The sequence below is a fragment of the Diorhabda carinulata genome, chromosome 10 (genome assembly GCF_026250575.1).
Source record: "Diorhabda carinulata isolate Delta chromosome 10, icDioCari1.1, whole genome shotgun sequence".
In the NCBI taxonomy this organism is placed as follows: domain Eukaryota; kingdom Metazoa; phylum Arthropoda; class Insecta; order Coleoptera; family Chrysomelidae; genus Diorhabda; species Diorhabda carinulata.
The window spans coordinates 4,680,719-4,699,012 of record NC_079469.1 but is presented as its reverse complement, the minus strand read 5'-3'; the positions used below and the strand labels follow the sequence as shown (position 1 = coordinate 4,699,012).

The window sequence follows — 18,294 nt, the reverse complement described above, 5'->3', positions numbered from 1 at the left end:
CTTGATCTATCTATTAAATATCTCTTTTTTTGCTGTATTATCTTTGTCACGATATCGGATAAGGTTTTTCAGGCTTTCCTGTTAGCTATCATGCTATGAACAATATTTTCTGACGACAGTAAGCTCCTGTATTTGTTGTATTGTTTTGATTGTTCTTTTTGTCTGGGGTGTGAAGTATTCCACATTTCATCCATGGTTATGAAACGGCACGACATCCGGCTTCTTTTCTGTGAAACATTGCCAAACACTCGATGGAAACACATCTTCACAATGCTGTTTTTGTTCAATTGTGAACAAACGCGGCACCCATCTTGCGCACAACTTTCTCATGTCCAAATTTTGAGTTAATATGCGATGTATCGAACTTTTTGAATGTCTACTATGTCTACTAAATCAAGCATTTTCATTCGACGATCATCTAGTACCACTTTGTGGACTTTCTTCAACATTTCTGGATTTGTCACCTCATTTGGTCGACCCCTTCGATGCTGGACTTTTCAGGTCGTACGGCCTCGTTCAAACTCTGCTATCCAATATTTTACTGTTGATGACGAAGGAGCAGTCTCATTCAGAGTAGAATCTAGCTTAGCTTTTATATTGGTTGGGCTAATGATTTTTATTTTCAGTTGGATCACACAGCGATGACCAGTTTTTTCCATGTTTACAAATTCACGTTCAATATTAATGGCCGCCAAATAAATACTAAACAACGTGGTGTCTTGAAACTTGAAACATTTGCTGTATAGATTGTGTACTTTTTGAGGCAATGGAATTTTTCAAGCAACTACCGCCATCTCTAGGTCAGACCAAGTACTACCGGGACCATCCTCGACCTTGTATAACCAAATGGAACTTACCTTGTGATTATACGTCCTATAACAGCTGAAATGGTTGAGACATGTTGTAAATTAAGTGAAAGGAAAACTTAAGAGGTGACTCAAAGCAGAAATAGAGCCTCTAAATGTCACTAATACCAATATCAAGCCTCAGGTTATCAAGTTCTATTTGGCAAATATTTGCTTTATGTCTCTAAGATGACACATTATCCAATATTCCATTTTTTACACAAAACATTCCATCAAATTGTTGTTTTAAGAATAAAGTTTACGTAGAGATAAACAATAATGTATTTAGCCAAATTATTGTATTTTGGCGAATTTTATGAAATATTCATAAAGTAAAAAGGAATTTCCAGTTGAATATTTTTTGTCCGGCACAATATTACAAACAAATAAGAGAATCATGAACCCTGTCTATCTGTATATTCAATTCAATGGGGTCAGAGGTTATTAAAATCACATAATTTCAGTGATCTCGTTTCAATATCACTATAAAAGGATCTTTCGCGGCTACAACTTACTATATTAAATCGTATCGAAGTGTAGCACGTTTTCAAAATGGTTTTGCGAATTATAGTATTCGTATTTTTTACCGCCGCGTTCTGTAGAAGTATCGACAGGAAAAATTACTACAACACGCCGAAATTATCAAGTGACAAAGCACCGTTAGAATACGACGTTATATTCAACAATGAAAGCCAAATGATTTTTTCAAGAGAAATTCTAAAACAGAAAAATGTGGAATCCAGAAGAGACGATGTTATTATTAAGAAGGCAGATCATGCGGAAGCTACGGGAAAATCGAGGTGTTTTGGATCAGTTACCCTCATGGCTATGTGCTATTAGATGAAAATAATTGAAAATGAATCTGTGGTCAACTGAAAGTATTATTCATCCCCATACATCGCTGCAGATTTACGTTTTTGATTGAGGTGAAAAACATCCCCATTTATTTATTACAAAATTATTAATTCATATTAAAAACTCTAGTTATTAACATAACTATTTATATTATAATAATTCACACATAATACCTTATATATTTTCATTTACAATTTTATATTAAAAGTAAAATAATAAAACTGATATCTAGTGATTTATGATGTATTAATTCACTTTTTATTATATTTTCCTTTCTTTGTATAAATATTGTCTAATATACTAGACTTAGCAGCGCTGGATTTACAGTTCTAGGCTACGCGGATGATCTAGTAGTGATAGTAAGGGGCAAGCATGAAGGTATAATCTTTGCACGAATTCAAACTACCCTAAACACAATTAAAAACTGAGGTGATGAAGAGAAATTCTAGATTAACCTCAATAAACATCACTAGTCTTATTTACAAGGAAAAGGGAAGCACCTATCCTTAAAGGAGCTAAATTAATACTTTCCAATGAATCAACATACCTAATAGTCATCTTGGATGAAACACTTACTTATAACAATCACCTAGACAAGGTAATTTCAGAAACCACAGCGCCTATATAGACTTGGCGCAAGATTTTAAGCAAGAGATTGGGCCTAAAGCCTAAAATGGTATTCTGTATATACCAAATAGTCATCAAACCCATGATCACACATGCAGCGCTTGTTTGGTGGTCGAAAACTGAACAAACAACTGCTCATAATAGACTAAACAAGATTCAAAGGCTAATCTAATATAATCTAGTTATTAGAGGCTCTACTGAATCTGCTTCCTCTTCGTAGTGAAGAAAGAGGCATTTGGCGACGTCTACAGCTAATCCATACAGTAAAGCTAAAGACAGGAATCATGATAGGTCACCTAAGAATTCTAGAGCTAATAAAGCTAGAAAACCGTGACAAACTAATGGACCAAATGCATATAATGCTGAAGAAAGATACCCCCATTCGAAATGGTAATTAATGACCGCTAATTATGGGCCAACAAACATCTTCCACAAGCTCGAAATGTATCTCTCTGGTACACAGACGATTCTGGACTAAAATGGAAGATCCTCACATCTCTAGGAACATCACTCACGCATTTTTCAAGTAAAGTTACTAGCAATAAACAAATGTGGTCAGGTGTGTTTGGATAGAAGTCTCTCTAAAAAGCACATCTACATTTTCTCAGATAGCCCAGCGGCCTTGAAGATCCTGAAAGCTATTAAGTGTACGTCCAAAGTAGTGTGGGAGTATGAACAAACTCTAAAAGCACTAACTAACAAAAACAAACCCTAATGGGGTTTCCAGGCTAAAAGAGTATACCAGGAAATGAAAAAAGCAGACAGCCCTGCCAAAAAAGGTGCAACGACCCCAAATCTTTGACCACAGCTCTACTATAACTTTACAAGATGAATAACGAACTAAACGAATGGTTGAAAAATTTAACTGAACCAACCTTTCTAGAAATTGAGCAAGATCAATGATGTTTCTAAAAGAAGCATCATAAAATTCAGCTTTCAGCTTCCTGATTGTGTGCTAATGCTACAGGTGTGATAGTTAATATTATAATAACTTATGTTTCCTTTTGTATGTTTTCAACAAGATTTATATTTTTGAAGAATCATACAATTCTGATCAAAATTCACCTGCTTTATAACATCTAATTCATTCGGAGCTACTAACTAGCAGGAAAAACTCAATTTAAATTACCCCTGTATTGAGAATTTCACATCATTAAAACCAAAAACTAGCCTTATACATTCCTAAACTTTCGAAACTTCCACTTTGTAACAAAAAAAGTTGAAAACATTTTCATTAACTGATGCGGAAAGTAAATTTTCTACTACTAGACAATTTCATTTGATTTTTCCGACAGTAACTTTCCTTTTGAAACATTGTTGAAACTTTTACCATATTTAGTAAAATAACAAAAAGTTTGTGCAGTGAAATTTGTTTTGAAACTGAAATATTGATAAAATCTCTTTTTAAATTAATAATATAGAAATGAGTAATTCCAGCCCAACACAGATTCATAATGATTCATTAAAATATGCCTTTCTTGGAATCTTGGAGAACACCACAAATAAGACTCCGATTATCTATTAATAAATGCATCATTAACTTATTATAAGACATATCAACTCCAGCAGCATCTTTACCAAGTCTTATTTCTTCACCGAATAGTATTTTCATAAGTATCTTACCGAAATACCATTCTATTTCAATCTTTACTAGGTTTGCTTCTATTGAATCCGATACTTTGGGTTTGCTTTTCGAAGAAGCTTTGTCACCACCCCTCCTTCTGGAATTACTGTATTGATAGTTAATCTTCGCGATAACATCTATGATAAATTTCACGAAACTGCAGCTTCTTGACCATACTGGAACAACTACGGTCATATATTCACTAATTTTCCACTGCTTTTATTTGAATGGTCGCGTCCTTTGCTGTTATTGTTTATATCCTTAGAAGAAATCAGCATTAAATCGATCTAAAGTAGCAATATCTTTGAGTCCACTTCTAGCAACTTCATTGGTAATTTCGGTCTCAAACTATCAGTCTCCTCAACTTAACCATGAAGAAATTCTTACCCAAACTTAAAACCAATTGGTGCAACCGCGATGTTGCACTAGATAGTCCAGGAGTCAAGGCTGGAAACCTAAAACTGTGGCGGTTTTTTCAAAATAGCATTTCTTTTAACTTGCTCTTCTTTTAGGGTCTGGAATTTTCAGTCTACAATACTTAAGAACGGGCAAAAATGGGTCTAAACCCTTGTAATGTTTTGGATATTAAAACTTCTTTAGCAGTAAAGGTAATAGAAGCAATACTTTATAAAGATTCATTTTGGTTCAAAATAATTTTGTATAATCTAATCTGACAAGGATATAAATAAAAAACTATATAAAAAAAACTTTATTAAAATATAACAATAAAATTATCACGTCCAAGTAATATCAGATTTTTCTTTTAAAGGCACTTGTTCATAAATAATAATCTTTTTCACTGGAATTATTTCGCGATTTATTTTCATTTTTGTTAAATTGGATGCCTTGTATCGACAGAACAATAAAACTATAACACCAAAAATGCAGATAAGTCCCGTGCTTATGAGTGTATAAGACATGTAGTAGCTATAAGTTGGTAAGTTCTGTATCAGTCTTAATCCCGCTGCTATTTCGTCACTAAGTTCTACCTTATGAACTATGTAGAATATTGGCAGAAAAATTCTAGGTACTTTATTGTACAATCTGCAAAAAAATGAGATTAATCAAGATTTATTTATTTATTTCATTGCCAGTGATTGAAAAACAGTAATCAAATAATTAATTGCAATTATTGCAATCAACTGTATGTTCAGAATTGTCTATTGACTATTTTAGATTAATAAAAACGGGATTTAAATTGTTTTAAAAAATTCTAATGATTTGAAACATCAAACTACACTCATTTCTACTTTTGAATCGTTAACATTTGACAGTTTCGTCTTGGAAACCTTAGCTTTATAAGCGCCTTTATACAACCAAGTCCAAATGATATGGGTGGCCATTCAATAAGTATAGAAAAATGGAGGAGAAACCATAATAGATATAAACTTTACTTTACGAACACTTTGGATTAACTGAAAGGGGGTTGTTTTGGGTACCTCTCTTTTTTTGGCCTGCTTGGTAAGAATTAGGAAAAGAATTATGTTCACATTTTGATGAAACAGAAGCTGCTGAAATTTTTTTAAATATTTTGCTGTATCTTCACTATGCACAATCCAAATTCAACGAAAATATAGGAAAAAAATTATATTTTTGATATATTGAGAACATAAATTATGAAAAACATTCATTGTTCTGAGAAATGCGGTTTCCAATGGGAAATTAAATATGGTTTCATGAAATGACATTAATATCGTTACAGTTTTTGATAATTTGCGTTTTAGGGTCCAAAAATTCAAAATTCTAAAAGGAATCTCGATTTAAATGTTCATTTGGGACGTATCGATGTAATCGACCAGTTCATATCTACATATAAGATTAAAATAAGAACCATGAATGATTTTATGGTCCAAGGATGGCGTAGGCTGTTAGCTCGACTTTTTGCAAATCCAGAGGGAATATGTTCCCTATATTCTTCAGAATTATGGGATTAACCACTTCTAGCTTGTACTGGGAAATGATCTTGATTTGAATCGGTTACATCATTTAATTTTTAAAGTAAAAGAAACTAAATATAAAGTGTGTGGTGTATCATGTAGGAATTTAACAATTTACTTTATAAATTGTTGAAGTTTGCTCGATTAAAGACCATTTTGAAACAACATCGAATTAAAAAAAGTATTTTGAGTGTTAATGGGATAATTTATTACCTTATACTGGAAACCGGTTGAAGTAACATATTTAACTGTATACCTCCTTGTAATTCCATAACAATACCAGATTTCTGTAAAAAAAAATATAGAAATGTTATAATGATAATAATTATGAGAACAGAATAAGGCTGGTTCTACACTATGAGGTCGATTCCGATTCGTTTCCGGTCCGATCTCCGTCTGGAAAAATATTATTGAATGAAAAACAATGTGTGCATTCATACTATTCTTAAAAGTCAAGATCTAGTCGAATCTCATTCCAGTCGGGATAAGTCTTGGAGAAATTTTGTGTGAGCGAGATCGAACTTGTCATAACATGTATCGATAGTAAGATGGGTCAATTGCATATTGTATTAATATACATTTGATAGATTTCATTGACGTCTTATTGTGTTATGGAAAACATTTCTTATACAGAGTGAGTTTTATGTATGGGACGCCTCAATTATCTCTGAAACGGCTTGTACGATTTTTAATACGTTTTTGTGTATAAGGGTCTTGTGGTATGGCCGGTATTATGGTGGTATTTACATTGTTGTCAGATCTATCCGTTTTTCGGAAAAATAATAAACTTGTTGTCCATTTACTTCAATACAACAAGCCATGCGATATTTAAAACTTTGCAATACATTTTGCAACATTCCTGACTGCTCAATTCTTCTTATTTCTGTCTTTTAATTCGTGAATATTGACAGGTTCAGTTTTATAAACGATGTTTTTTAACTTATCCACATTGGAAATATCCTGAATCCATTAAAATAGAAAAAACCGGCTGGTTTTATTTAAAAAATCAAAGAGATTTGATATATATGAAGTCAAACTTTGAACACTTATTATACACACCCTGTATGGAATGAAAAATTTTTCAACATAGATTCAAATACGTTTGATTTTGCGAAAAGCAACCGAACAAAATCATTGTCATATCTTCAAGGGTATCCTCGTAAAAAAATAATTTATAAGGAGCTGCCAGTGTAAAATTTTTTACAAAAAAATTAATAATTCAAAAAGCATGCATTTTTTGAAAAAAGTTTTTAGACAAAAGTATACTAAAATTTTACGTTAATTTCAAAAATTTCTTTCTAAAATAACAAAGTTACAGTCGACTTACAGTAGAGCCGGAAGTTGGCCATTTTCATGATTTTACTATAAGTATTTTGCCATATACAGATAGTTTTAGCTCGTCGTAGGACACCCTGTATAGATGGAATTTATTATCACGTAATATTTTCATTAGGGATGTATGTGAAATATCAAGTTCCCTGGATATTTGTCTAGTACTCAAGTGTGGATCGTCTTGTAACAGAACACAAACATCTGAAGATTTATTTTCAGTTGATGCAGTTTTTTTGCGCCCTGATTTGGATATAAATCTTTTACTGAATCAGTTTCGTTAAACTTTTTCACTGACAGTAGATTTTGTTATGGGATTTCGGTTAGGATATAAATTATTACACGTCTCTTGTTAACTTCTACGCCTATCACCATATCCTAATATCATTAAAATATCAATTCGTTATTTTTCAGATAAACAAACCATTATGACTTTCAATAAACTTCAACAATAATAATTTATTGAAACGTCAAATTTGTTATTGTAGCTGTCATAGTCACCTAAATGTATTATTTTAACTTCGAAATTATGGTGTTTAGGTATAGGGAAAAAATTATTATTTCTTAAAGATTTTGAGAAGTTGAAAATACACCGGGTGATGTATTTGAAATAACAAGGTTCATTATTTTTCCGTTAAAAAGAAAGATCTGACAACAATGTAAATAACATAGGAATAGTAGTATTAACAAAAATTTTATTATCGTTGCGAATTATAGATCTATCATTAATTTTTTCAGATGAATTGCTTATTCAACTGGTAAAAAGTGAACCAGGTTTATACGATTTGCAATCACCTCATTATAATATATAATAATAATAACATAAGAACAAAATGTTTGGGTGGAATTGAACAGCAAGTAGAGCTAAATTTCTATCATTTCGGTGCCATGGCATTAGCAATTTGAAATTAGATATTTGGATAACTTTATGATAACAATGAATAATCAATAACTTCAATAAATGTTTAATTGCAATGAATCATTCACGTGGAGAAATCTCTTCACAACATACTGTTTTTTACTATTTCACTACTAGGGCGATTTTCTTTAAAATTAATAGTGATGTAAAAATTTTCCTTTATCATTAATTAAATAACATTTTTCGTTGCAGTAAATTTAGATGCAACCAGATTCTTCCCCTTGCTCTTTCCTTGCGTTGAAAATATTATCTTCTTCTTCTTCAAGGATAGAAGATAAAACAGCTAGTTATATATTAAATTCCTTAATATTTATTTTATTATTATTATTAGACAAATACATCTGTAGTTATTTCAGGCGTGTTTGGTTCGTTTCTATTTTCGTTTTCATTCCCGTACAGTTCTTGGAGGTACTTGACCCATGTTTCCTTTTGTATTTGGTTTGTCTCGAATAGCTCATTGATTTCTTTTCTTTGTCCCTTTATCGTTCGCCATATCTGTTTCTGGATGCCGTAAAAATCATTCTCCATCTGTTTGGAAATTTGTTCCCAGTATTTGTTCTTGATTTATCTTACTAATGTTGTTGTTTCATTACGTACTCTTTTGTAATCTTCGTTCGAATTCAAGGTTTTTGACGTTCTGTATTTCGGGTAGGCTTCTTTCTTTTCTTGACATTTAGCTTTGACTTCCTTACAGAACCATGGTGCTTTAGTTCTTTTCTTATTTGTGTAGTTTATTGTCCTGAATCCAAGTGTCTCCGATGCCGTTTGTTTGATGTTTGTTTCTATCTTTTTCCAACTGGCTCGATTGGGTTAATGTTGTTTTTATCTTTCAATCTTTCTTGGTAGAGTTCCCATAGCAGTTCAATATTGGTTTTTTCTACGTTTTCTTCCTTTCTTTAAGTTTGTTTATTTTAATTCTTATTTTTCCTAGTAGCAGACTATGTTCACTGCCCACGTTGGCCGAATTCAAACTTCTTGTGTCCAGTATTTGCGTCGGGTATATATTTCTATTTGTTACTATAAAAGGTTATGTTAGGCCGATCCAGAAAAAGGTGGAGCGACAACCTTGAAGGATGATAGGAGGCAAGGATGTCGAAGATAAAACTGGTGACTACACGGAAGAAGACAAATACATCAAATGCGACTAAATCGTGAACCGAGATCGGACCGCGAACGAACCTTAATCGACCTTATATTGTGAATCCAGCCTAACATTTTACTAATAATTTCTTTGTATGTAATTCGAATGGTGCATGTTCTGTGAAGATGCCTGTGGATATTGATCTTGAACTTCTGTATGTTGTAGTGCTCGACAGAGACGTGCTTTGGTAGCTGATTCCTCAGCAGTTCTCCGAAGGTCCCGATATTGCTCTAGGTGGGATTATGTTTTACTCCAAATTTTTGTTCATTTTGTCTAAGAGATGAACCTCAGTGTTATTTCTGATATTTCATTGTTGTTTTCATTTGTTGTGTTTGATGTTATTTATATGAATTTTCACAATTTTCTAAATTCAACAAGTATACATCGAGTTATATCACGTTTTATGGTGGGACATATTTCGAAATTTATATTGCAGATGTCAAGGTAGTAACTTTTTCTTTTATTGGACTGAAGTGAATAAGTATTTAATTTTTTTAATCGTTCAACGTAATTTATATCAGAATGCGTTACTGTGTAAAGATTGTATACATTCTTAGACATCGGAAACAATCTAATATTGAAATTAATACAATGTTTTATCATCATTATCACTCTCGATTTTAGTTGATTGAATAAAAAAAATCACAAATTTGATAATCTTGAAATCACCAACAGATACAATTGAATAAACGATAAGGATATATACTAAATTCATAATCAGATACCTGTTTTTATCTAAAAATTGGATTTTACTGAATTAAAACATTCAGTTTATCGTTAAGTTAATTCTTGTGATACCTTTTTGATCTAAATTTGAGTATGACATTCATTTGGGTTAAGGTAATATACAGGTCGTTGTTTTAGAAGGTCGTTCTCATCTTTGCTGACATATTCCAGAACAAATATAACAAAGAGAAAATCGAGTGTGTTAGTTGAACATGGGGTTGATGCAAGTAAATATATCAAGATAGATGACAAATGAAAGTAATCAAAAACTCATACGTTAGAAGATATTCAGTGGTTTATAAATGAGTTGCCAGATGAAAAATATTTCATGCTAAAACTACTTTCTATATGCAGCCTGCTGACGTGAAGATTTGTATTTATGGATCTAATGCGAACCTATATATCAAAAATACCTTTAGGGAAATGCTCTTTTCATATTTAAATATATCGGGTAATATACAGAGGTCGGCAACAAATTTGCATTAAGAGAAAAAAATGCGGTGTCATAATGATTTCTATTAGAAGAAATTACGAAAAGAATTTGAAAAAGGGTTACTGTAAATGATGCCCATCTTGATCAATGCATTTAACGGCACGTCAAGCGTCAAATTGTTCTTCAATTGCAGTTCGGATGTCGGGAAGGATAAAAACTCGGTCCTGGAGGAGGCCCCATAGCAAAAAATCACATTCTCCGAAATTAAAATTAAGGTACGCCCGCACACCTAACCTTTAGTGCGGCGAAACTTCATCCTGCATAAAATAACGGATGTTTGCGAGTGTTGGATCGTTGTTCACTTGCTCACGTTGATCTTCGAGCATTTCCATATGACTTTGGCCTGTCACGTGATCTTCAAAAAAGGACAGACTCACGAGATCACTCGCATGGATACCTCCCCACACACACACACACACACACACACATACACACCGATTGATCCTACCGTTCAGCTTCATCCGACCACAAAATGGAATACTGGATCATCCTGACTGCATCCAAGGTACCACTCGTAAAATTCTAATCCGCAATACAAATCCTCTTTGTGGAGTGCGTGGACGATCAGATATTTAAAGATAGTCGCACTGCAGATTGGTTCTGCTGCTCAACTAACGCCAGCGCTACTATTTCAGTTGGTCAAATCGCGACGCGTCGACAACAGAGCCCGTTTTATAAAATTTCTGGTACGTCTTCTACACGATTTGGTAGTAACGAGTTCGGAAATTATTGTTGTGTTTGTATGCAGATATTTTTTCGTGGACTTCGTGGACTTGAATCGGTTATTCAGTATGAAAATGCGTCTACACGACTGTCAGAAGAAACATGCTTCGTTTTAATTTTTTTCGACAGAGTTGCCAGACTTACGAGATAGAAAAAAGGAAGTTGAAAATAATAGCTGACATTTATGTGGCAATTACTGAAAAAATTATCACGACTGTAAATTGAAATGAAGCATCTAGTTCATTTTATGCTAAAACTGATGAAATTGGCAACTGTGTTTTATAAAAATCTACTTAATTCCTTGGTATTAATATCAACTATTTTTCTGAATATATAAATCATCTTCATGTTATGATATTATAATATTTGATATAAAATTGTCTGTTTGTAATGAAATTATTTATAGTACAAATTACTCCAGTGTTGAAAAAGCTTAAAAAAAGTTTTTTATTCAACACAATGTTTTGCTTGTTGAGTGAAAACCCCTCTTAATGTGAGTATAAAGACTTTAGACTGAATAAATCATATTTTTCGCTGACCTAAGTAAACGATATGTACATAAATATATAATAAAAATTTCTCCGAAAGCTTTTAAGTTATATATATGTGTATTTAGATACTATTTAAATTTAAATACACCACTTACCGGTTCAAGAATCATGTAAAATTCATGAAGAGTCCTGTTGGGTTTCATTCCTTTTACCGAATCCCTATAAACGGGATCCGCGTTAAAAAAATGTGGAAAGGATAAAAACGTCGGTGAATTCATTCGACAACTCGATACGTTAAATACTCCTGTAGGAATGCATTCGCCGTTGCAGTAACAGTAATTTTCGGGATAAACAGTCCCTGGAAAAACATAAAAATGTTACGTTTCTAGAAATTTATTCTAGATACGATATTTATCTAACAGAAATCGATGAATAGAGGAAACAACGTATCAAGCCGATTCTCCGAAAAAAACCTGCTACTGATACCATACGAGGTATGTTAAAACACTAAGGGCCGGTTTCTACAAGTTATAATAAAGTGACAAATAATTATTAGCCACTTAACTTTAGTTAAAGACCTTCATGGATTACTTCGAAATTTTGATAGTAGCTCAAAAATGATGCAAATATCAAACTTGATTTGGTGTCAATGTATGCTTCTACCCCAGGGGTGAATGCCACCGTTACTCGGGGATGGAAATTTAAAATTTCAAAATAACCCCAGGAATCGATAGAGAATTGAATTTTATGAAGAAAATGTGTGATGAAGTTTTTTATTTAATTCAATAATTACTGAGTTATTCGCGATTGAAAATTAAAAAAAAAGTTTTTCAACATTTTTTCACGAAAAACTCGAAAATTACACATGTTCTGGGAAAATTAATTCCATCAAAACTGAAGCTTATAAAAAAAAAAAGAAATTAGTCAGTTTAAATTAAATTTAATTAAACTTATGAGTCAATGAAAGCCAATTTTTTCTTTTTCGTAAATTTATGTAGAATAACGGAAAAACGATCAATTTTTCATAAAAAATTGTGATGAACATTTTTAAAGTACTATTTCAGATCTTTAAAATGAGCTTTTATAAAAATGTCTAGCATGAAAATTAAGCGAGTTATGACGAAAATAAGTTGAGTAACTCGAATTTGAAAAAAAAATGTCGGTAAATTTGACACCATGCACGGCAAAATTAATCGTAGCCCATGTAAAATTATCATTGTTTAAGCTCTAACAGCACGTTCCAAAAGTTTTGATTGTTTGGAACCGTGTATTTTGAAAAAAGTTGTTTAAAGTGAAATTTTTTTTCGATTTAAAAAAAAACGATATTTTTTCAAAATATCTCAAAAACTATTGGATCAACAAAAGAATTTTTTGTAATTAAAATTTAGCTTCTATTTTACTCAACATTTTGCTTCTTTTTATACTCACGTAGCTTGAAAATTATATAGATAAAAGCGTTTAATAGTATTGATTTCAATGCTTTTTTACCCTTTAACATCAAAATTCTCTGAAGAAAAGGGCCTAGAAGAGTTGCAACTCTAATGATTTTGTAGCTTATGAAATTCCCTATAAAATAATGTACGGATGAATGCGAAACGCTTAAAGGGAAGCCGAGTTATTATTAAAAAACCGAATACATTTTTTTAGAGATAATGCTGGGAAATCACGAAGTTTTGATCTTTTCGGAGTATTTATTCTTTTATACGTGCTGTGTCTCCTTTGTATTTATATGTCTGGATTCCCACATGTATAAATACATGTAAAAAAAAAATATTTGACTTATAAATTCCATTAATACTTGCCAAATTAGTGTGTTTCACATACATTAAAGTCATTGAATTTGAGAATTACGTTGTTTAGTGTGTCTGTGCTGAAATGTGTACAAGTGCACAATATTTGCACTTCTTGTATTTTAAAGAGCATATTCAAAAATGGACAAATCAAAAGTTTTTAATTGTGATTTTGGATTTACCATTCTAATCGCTGATTATTATTTTTCGTACTCCTGATTCTATAGACAAATGATTGAATATATCATCGATTTCTTGTACTTGAAGAAAAAAATTCTCCTATTACGACTCAAAATAAAAAAAAATCATTACTCCATTTTTTAAATATGTATGAGAGGTTGTTTTTAAGGATAGGTGAGCTGTAAAATATCAAAATATTAAAGTCATGATACAAAACAATCAACATTTACTCCTCTGCAGAGCGAACTCAAAGAAAAAATTTTAAAAAGAAAAGCAGAAATATCTGTTGAAACATTAGATGAAGCAACATCATCCAAAAAACGATGTAAACCTTGTCAAAATGACAAACGCACTAGAATAACGCGGTTCAGCTGCGAGCTTTGCCGAAAATTTATATGCCTAGACTGCAGTACTGCTATTCATTGAATACTACTGATTACAAAATTTATAAAATATCTTAAATGTTTGTGGTACTAATGGTTTCTATATTATAATGATTAAAAACAACCACTCTTGTAAATTATTAATTATTGGGATATCTTCTTTATATAAAGCCTTTCTCCTTATGAAGACTTGTGTCGTGTACGATGAAATCTTCCTCATCAAGCCACTCAATAGTCGGGACTTGAGTGTACCTAGCTCACAGAGTACTTCCTTCTCTCCTTTTGTTATTATTCTGTTAGAACGTTGTTTATGATTAGATTTGATACGACTTCCATGAAATGAACTGTGTATTTTTTATTATTTTTTTTTTGAGGCAAAATATGCGTCGCAAATATCACAATAAGTCTTTCTTAATTATTTAGTAATAAGTGATAAATCATTCATAAACTAACATTCAATAAATATTTGGAAATGCAAATGTCAAATGAATTGATTTGTCAACAGTTCATTAATTTTTAAACAATGTATTCATCGTGATTCCTAAAATTAAACCAAAAATGTGCACCAAACAAAATAATTTTCTGTGATTTGTACAGCGGACAACACATTAACTTTAGATTTTGTTTTTAAAAGAGTTTGAGGAGCTTACGAAATGTCGAAATTTGTCTATGGTGATCAAACATTAATTCTGAAGATGACATAGTGCCCAAAGTTCAATATGTTCCAACTATACACTTGAGTATTACAAAGAGATAAAAAAAATTAAAAAAAAGGCATGAAAATCTGCAGATTCGTTTGGTTTTCATTACATTATCACAAAAACAAGTTGCGAATTTTTAAAATAATTTCTTCTCCATAAATATATTAAATAAATGGTAATAAATAAATTTACATCACTCGAAATGTGTTGATTTATCATAATTTTCAACGTAATAAACAAAAAGAACTACAAATTTTAAGTGTTCAATAAAGGTGATCAATTCTATTATTCGAAAATCCACTCCACCTTTAAGTAGCCTTCTAGTTATGGAAAAATAACAATGATAAAACTAATAATTCATTCCAAAAACAGTATCTCTTCCTTTCACATCTTTATTGAAACGATTTTTTCGTATTTAGCAATAAATTGGACGAATCATAATGGAAATTTTGCAAATGCGATTATTTATATTTTCACTATCACATTCTCTTGGAATGTAATTGTTTATGATTATATTGAGAACGTAATTTCCATTTCATTTCAATAATTTCATCAAATTATTATTTGTTTTCAAGTTGATTCATTCATATCAAAAATAAATCCAAATATATCCATATTTTCATCACTTTCATAGTTATAATTAACGATAATATACTTACCATTATCAAAACCATATTCAGCCGAATATTTATATCCGAGCACTCCTTTTATCATAACTTCTTCTGTATAATATAATACCAAAGATTTACACATTTCCGAAGAAAAAATCATTATTCTGTCTTTTTTTCTATTTAGAGGAAAAAACTCCCCAGAAGATCCTTTTATACTGTTACATTCACCGTTAAAAAAATCTGTTTGATTTTTGTTATTCCATAATAAAACCTCCCCGAATCGATCGTCATTTTTGAAATGCATGTTGTATGTACCGTCTAAACCAACAGTACCATTTCTCTAAAACACAAAAAACATTGAAATACAACAAATATTACAACAACTACATTCCACAAAAGGTTATTTAAAGTGATCATTCCGAGATTCTATCCAATTTCTTTTTCTCATAACCTCTTGCACATTTTTACTTCAGTCTAAATATTGCTTTAATTGTTTATGTTTTTCATAAAAGTTCCTATTTTTTATGTTTTTCTATTGCTTATTTTGTCGAATATCAAGAAGCTTAAGTTCTTAATTATTTGATATTTTCACCAAGTTTATTTCTGTTTCTATTTGTAATATATATTCTGTAATTTCTCAAGTAATAAATTCTTTCAAAAATCAAACCAAGAACTCATGAAGAGGGTATTTAGTGCAAGATACGTTCACGCGTACCACAAATAAATCCATTTTTTGCTACTGGAATTATGTAAAATTTACACGTAATCCATTAATACTTTCTGTCTGTGTTTTGCAATTAATAACTCAATATCTATTACTAGTATCATCCATTTTCATTCAATTTTCACGTGTTTCTTTATATTAAGAGCATGATTTGACGATAATTTGACCACATCGAGCGCTGTGATCGATTCAGTAGTCCCCAGTATATACTTCGCTTCCAGCTAATAATTGTCCGGAGAATTTAGGAAAAATCGCTTAATTTTCCACGATATGTGTGAAACTTTGTATTTCGGTGGTGGAAAATGTGTACAAGGACTTATCTTTATCCGTAGTCTGAAATAATTGTTTGTCATTCTCAAAAACACGTATATGTGTCGAATTTTAACGCAATTTTTCATTTTTTGCTTATAGCTTCGTTGCTGGTGGCTTTACATAAAAAAAGTTGAATTATTTTTTTCTTGTCTTCAAAATACCTGCAAAAGCAAACGATGTACGTTGAAAAATATTAATTAGTTCAAGAGATAAACGAAAATAACAATGACTATTGTTGTTTCTAGATGAACAATTATAAAGGAGTTTAGTTATTCTCATTGAGTCTTGTAATTGTGCCAAAATGTTCTGTACTATGACTTATGACCTTATAAACAGATTAACAGCAATTCGCTTAGTTTTCCACGATATGTGCGAAAACTTTTTATTTCTCATTTTTCCCTTATAATTTCGTTACTGGTAACTTTACATAAAAAAAGTTAAATCATTTTTTTCATTGAAAGACGTACAAAAGTAGACGATGCACGCTGAAAAATATTAATTAGTTCAAGAGATAAACGAAAAAAACAATCTTGTTTCTAGATAAACAATTATAAAGGAGTTTAGTTATTGTCATTGAGTGTTGTAATTGCGCCAAAATATTCTGAACTATCGAAAAATGGTATGTGCAAAAGCTGGAGATTGAATGTTTAATGGTTCATGACTTATAAACAAATTAACAGCAATAACAAAAAACATGGTCTATGCGTTGAATGTGGTTGTGCTGATTTTTTTATGAGTAGATTTCATTATTTTATGTAGGAAGTCGACGTTTATTTATAAAAAAATGGAATTTTGCAATAAAGGGAATTTGTTTTCGAAACCCCCGAAAGCTACGTTTTACGTGATCAATTAGGTTCTCATATTGAGTAGTTTTTAACTATGCAAATCGATTCCTGTCGTGGCGAGATATCAAATTAAAAAAAAATAATCTTTTCATCGCAATTAATCCCCAGGAAAAGTACGGCGAAACATTTTTCATGTAATGATAGTACTGTAAATAAAAAATTATGGAGTTTTTTTTGTTTCGTCAGCTCGCTTAAGTTGTTGTACAGTTAATTTTTCACTTTCATTATATCTCCGTGATTTTTCAACGAAACTCAAATTTTCTTTTTCAAATGAAAGCTATTTTCATGCACTTTTGATCTATGTAACAAAAAGACGTATCCACACGAGATTTCAAAAGAAATTCCCTTGAATTGCTGTTAATCTGTTTATAAGGTCATAAGTCATAGTACAGAACATTTTGGCACAATTACAAGACTCGATGAAAATAACTAAACTCCTTTATAATTGTTCATCTAGAAACAACAATAGTCATTGTTATTTTCGTTTATCTCTTGAACTAATTAATATTTTTCAACGTACATCGTTTGCTTTTGCAGGTATTTTGAAGACAAGAAAAAAATAATTCAACTTTTTTTATGTAAAGCCACCAGCAACGAAGCTATAAGCAAAAAATGAAAAATTGCGTTAAAATTCGACACATATACGTGTTTTTGAGAATGACAAACAATTATTTCAGACTACGGATAAAGATAAGTCCTTGTACACATTTTCCACCACCGAAATACAAAGTTTCACACATATCGTGGAAAATTAAGCGATTTTTCTTAAATTCTCCGGACAATTATTAGCTGGAAGCGAAGTATATACTGGGGACTACTGAATCGATCACAGCGCTCGATGTGGTCAAATTATCGTCAAATCATGCTCTTAATATAAAGAAACACGTGAAAATTGAATGAAAATGGATTATACTAGTAATAGATATTGAGTTATTAATTGCAAAACACAGATAAAAAGTATTAATGGAGTATGTGTAAATGTTACATAATTCCAGTAGCAAAAAATGGATTTATTTGTGATGATTTTTGTGCTATCTC

The 18,294-nt window shown here is 31.3% G+C and overlaps 1 protein-coding gene across 5 annotated transcripts in view; it reads right to left on the bottom strand.

Moving 5' to 3' along the window:
- Nucleotides 1–4,645: 4,645 nt before the first annotated feature.
- Nucleotides 4,646–18,294, bottom strand: part of LOC130898780 (protein peste-like) — a 30,056-nt gene continuing 16,407 nt past the window's right edge. For all 5 annotated transcript variants that reach the window (XM_057808294.1, XM_057808292.1, XM_057808291.1 and 2 more), the window contains 4 exons: nt 15,424–15,715; nt 11,866–12,068; nt 6,102–6,175; nt 4,646–4,995 (listed from right to left, as the gene is read on the bottom strand). In XM_057808294.1, the coding sequence (XP_057664277.1) occupies nt 4,686–4,995; nt 6,102–6,175; nt 11,866–12,068; nt 15,424–15,715 (879 nt within the window). In that variant the 3' untranslated portion in view covers nt 4,646–4,685. The remainder of the gene's footprint in view (nt 4,996–6,101; nt 6,176–11,865; nt 12,069–15,423; nt 15,716–18,294) is intronic.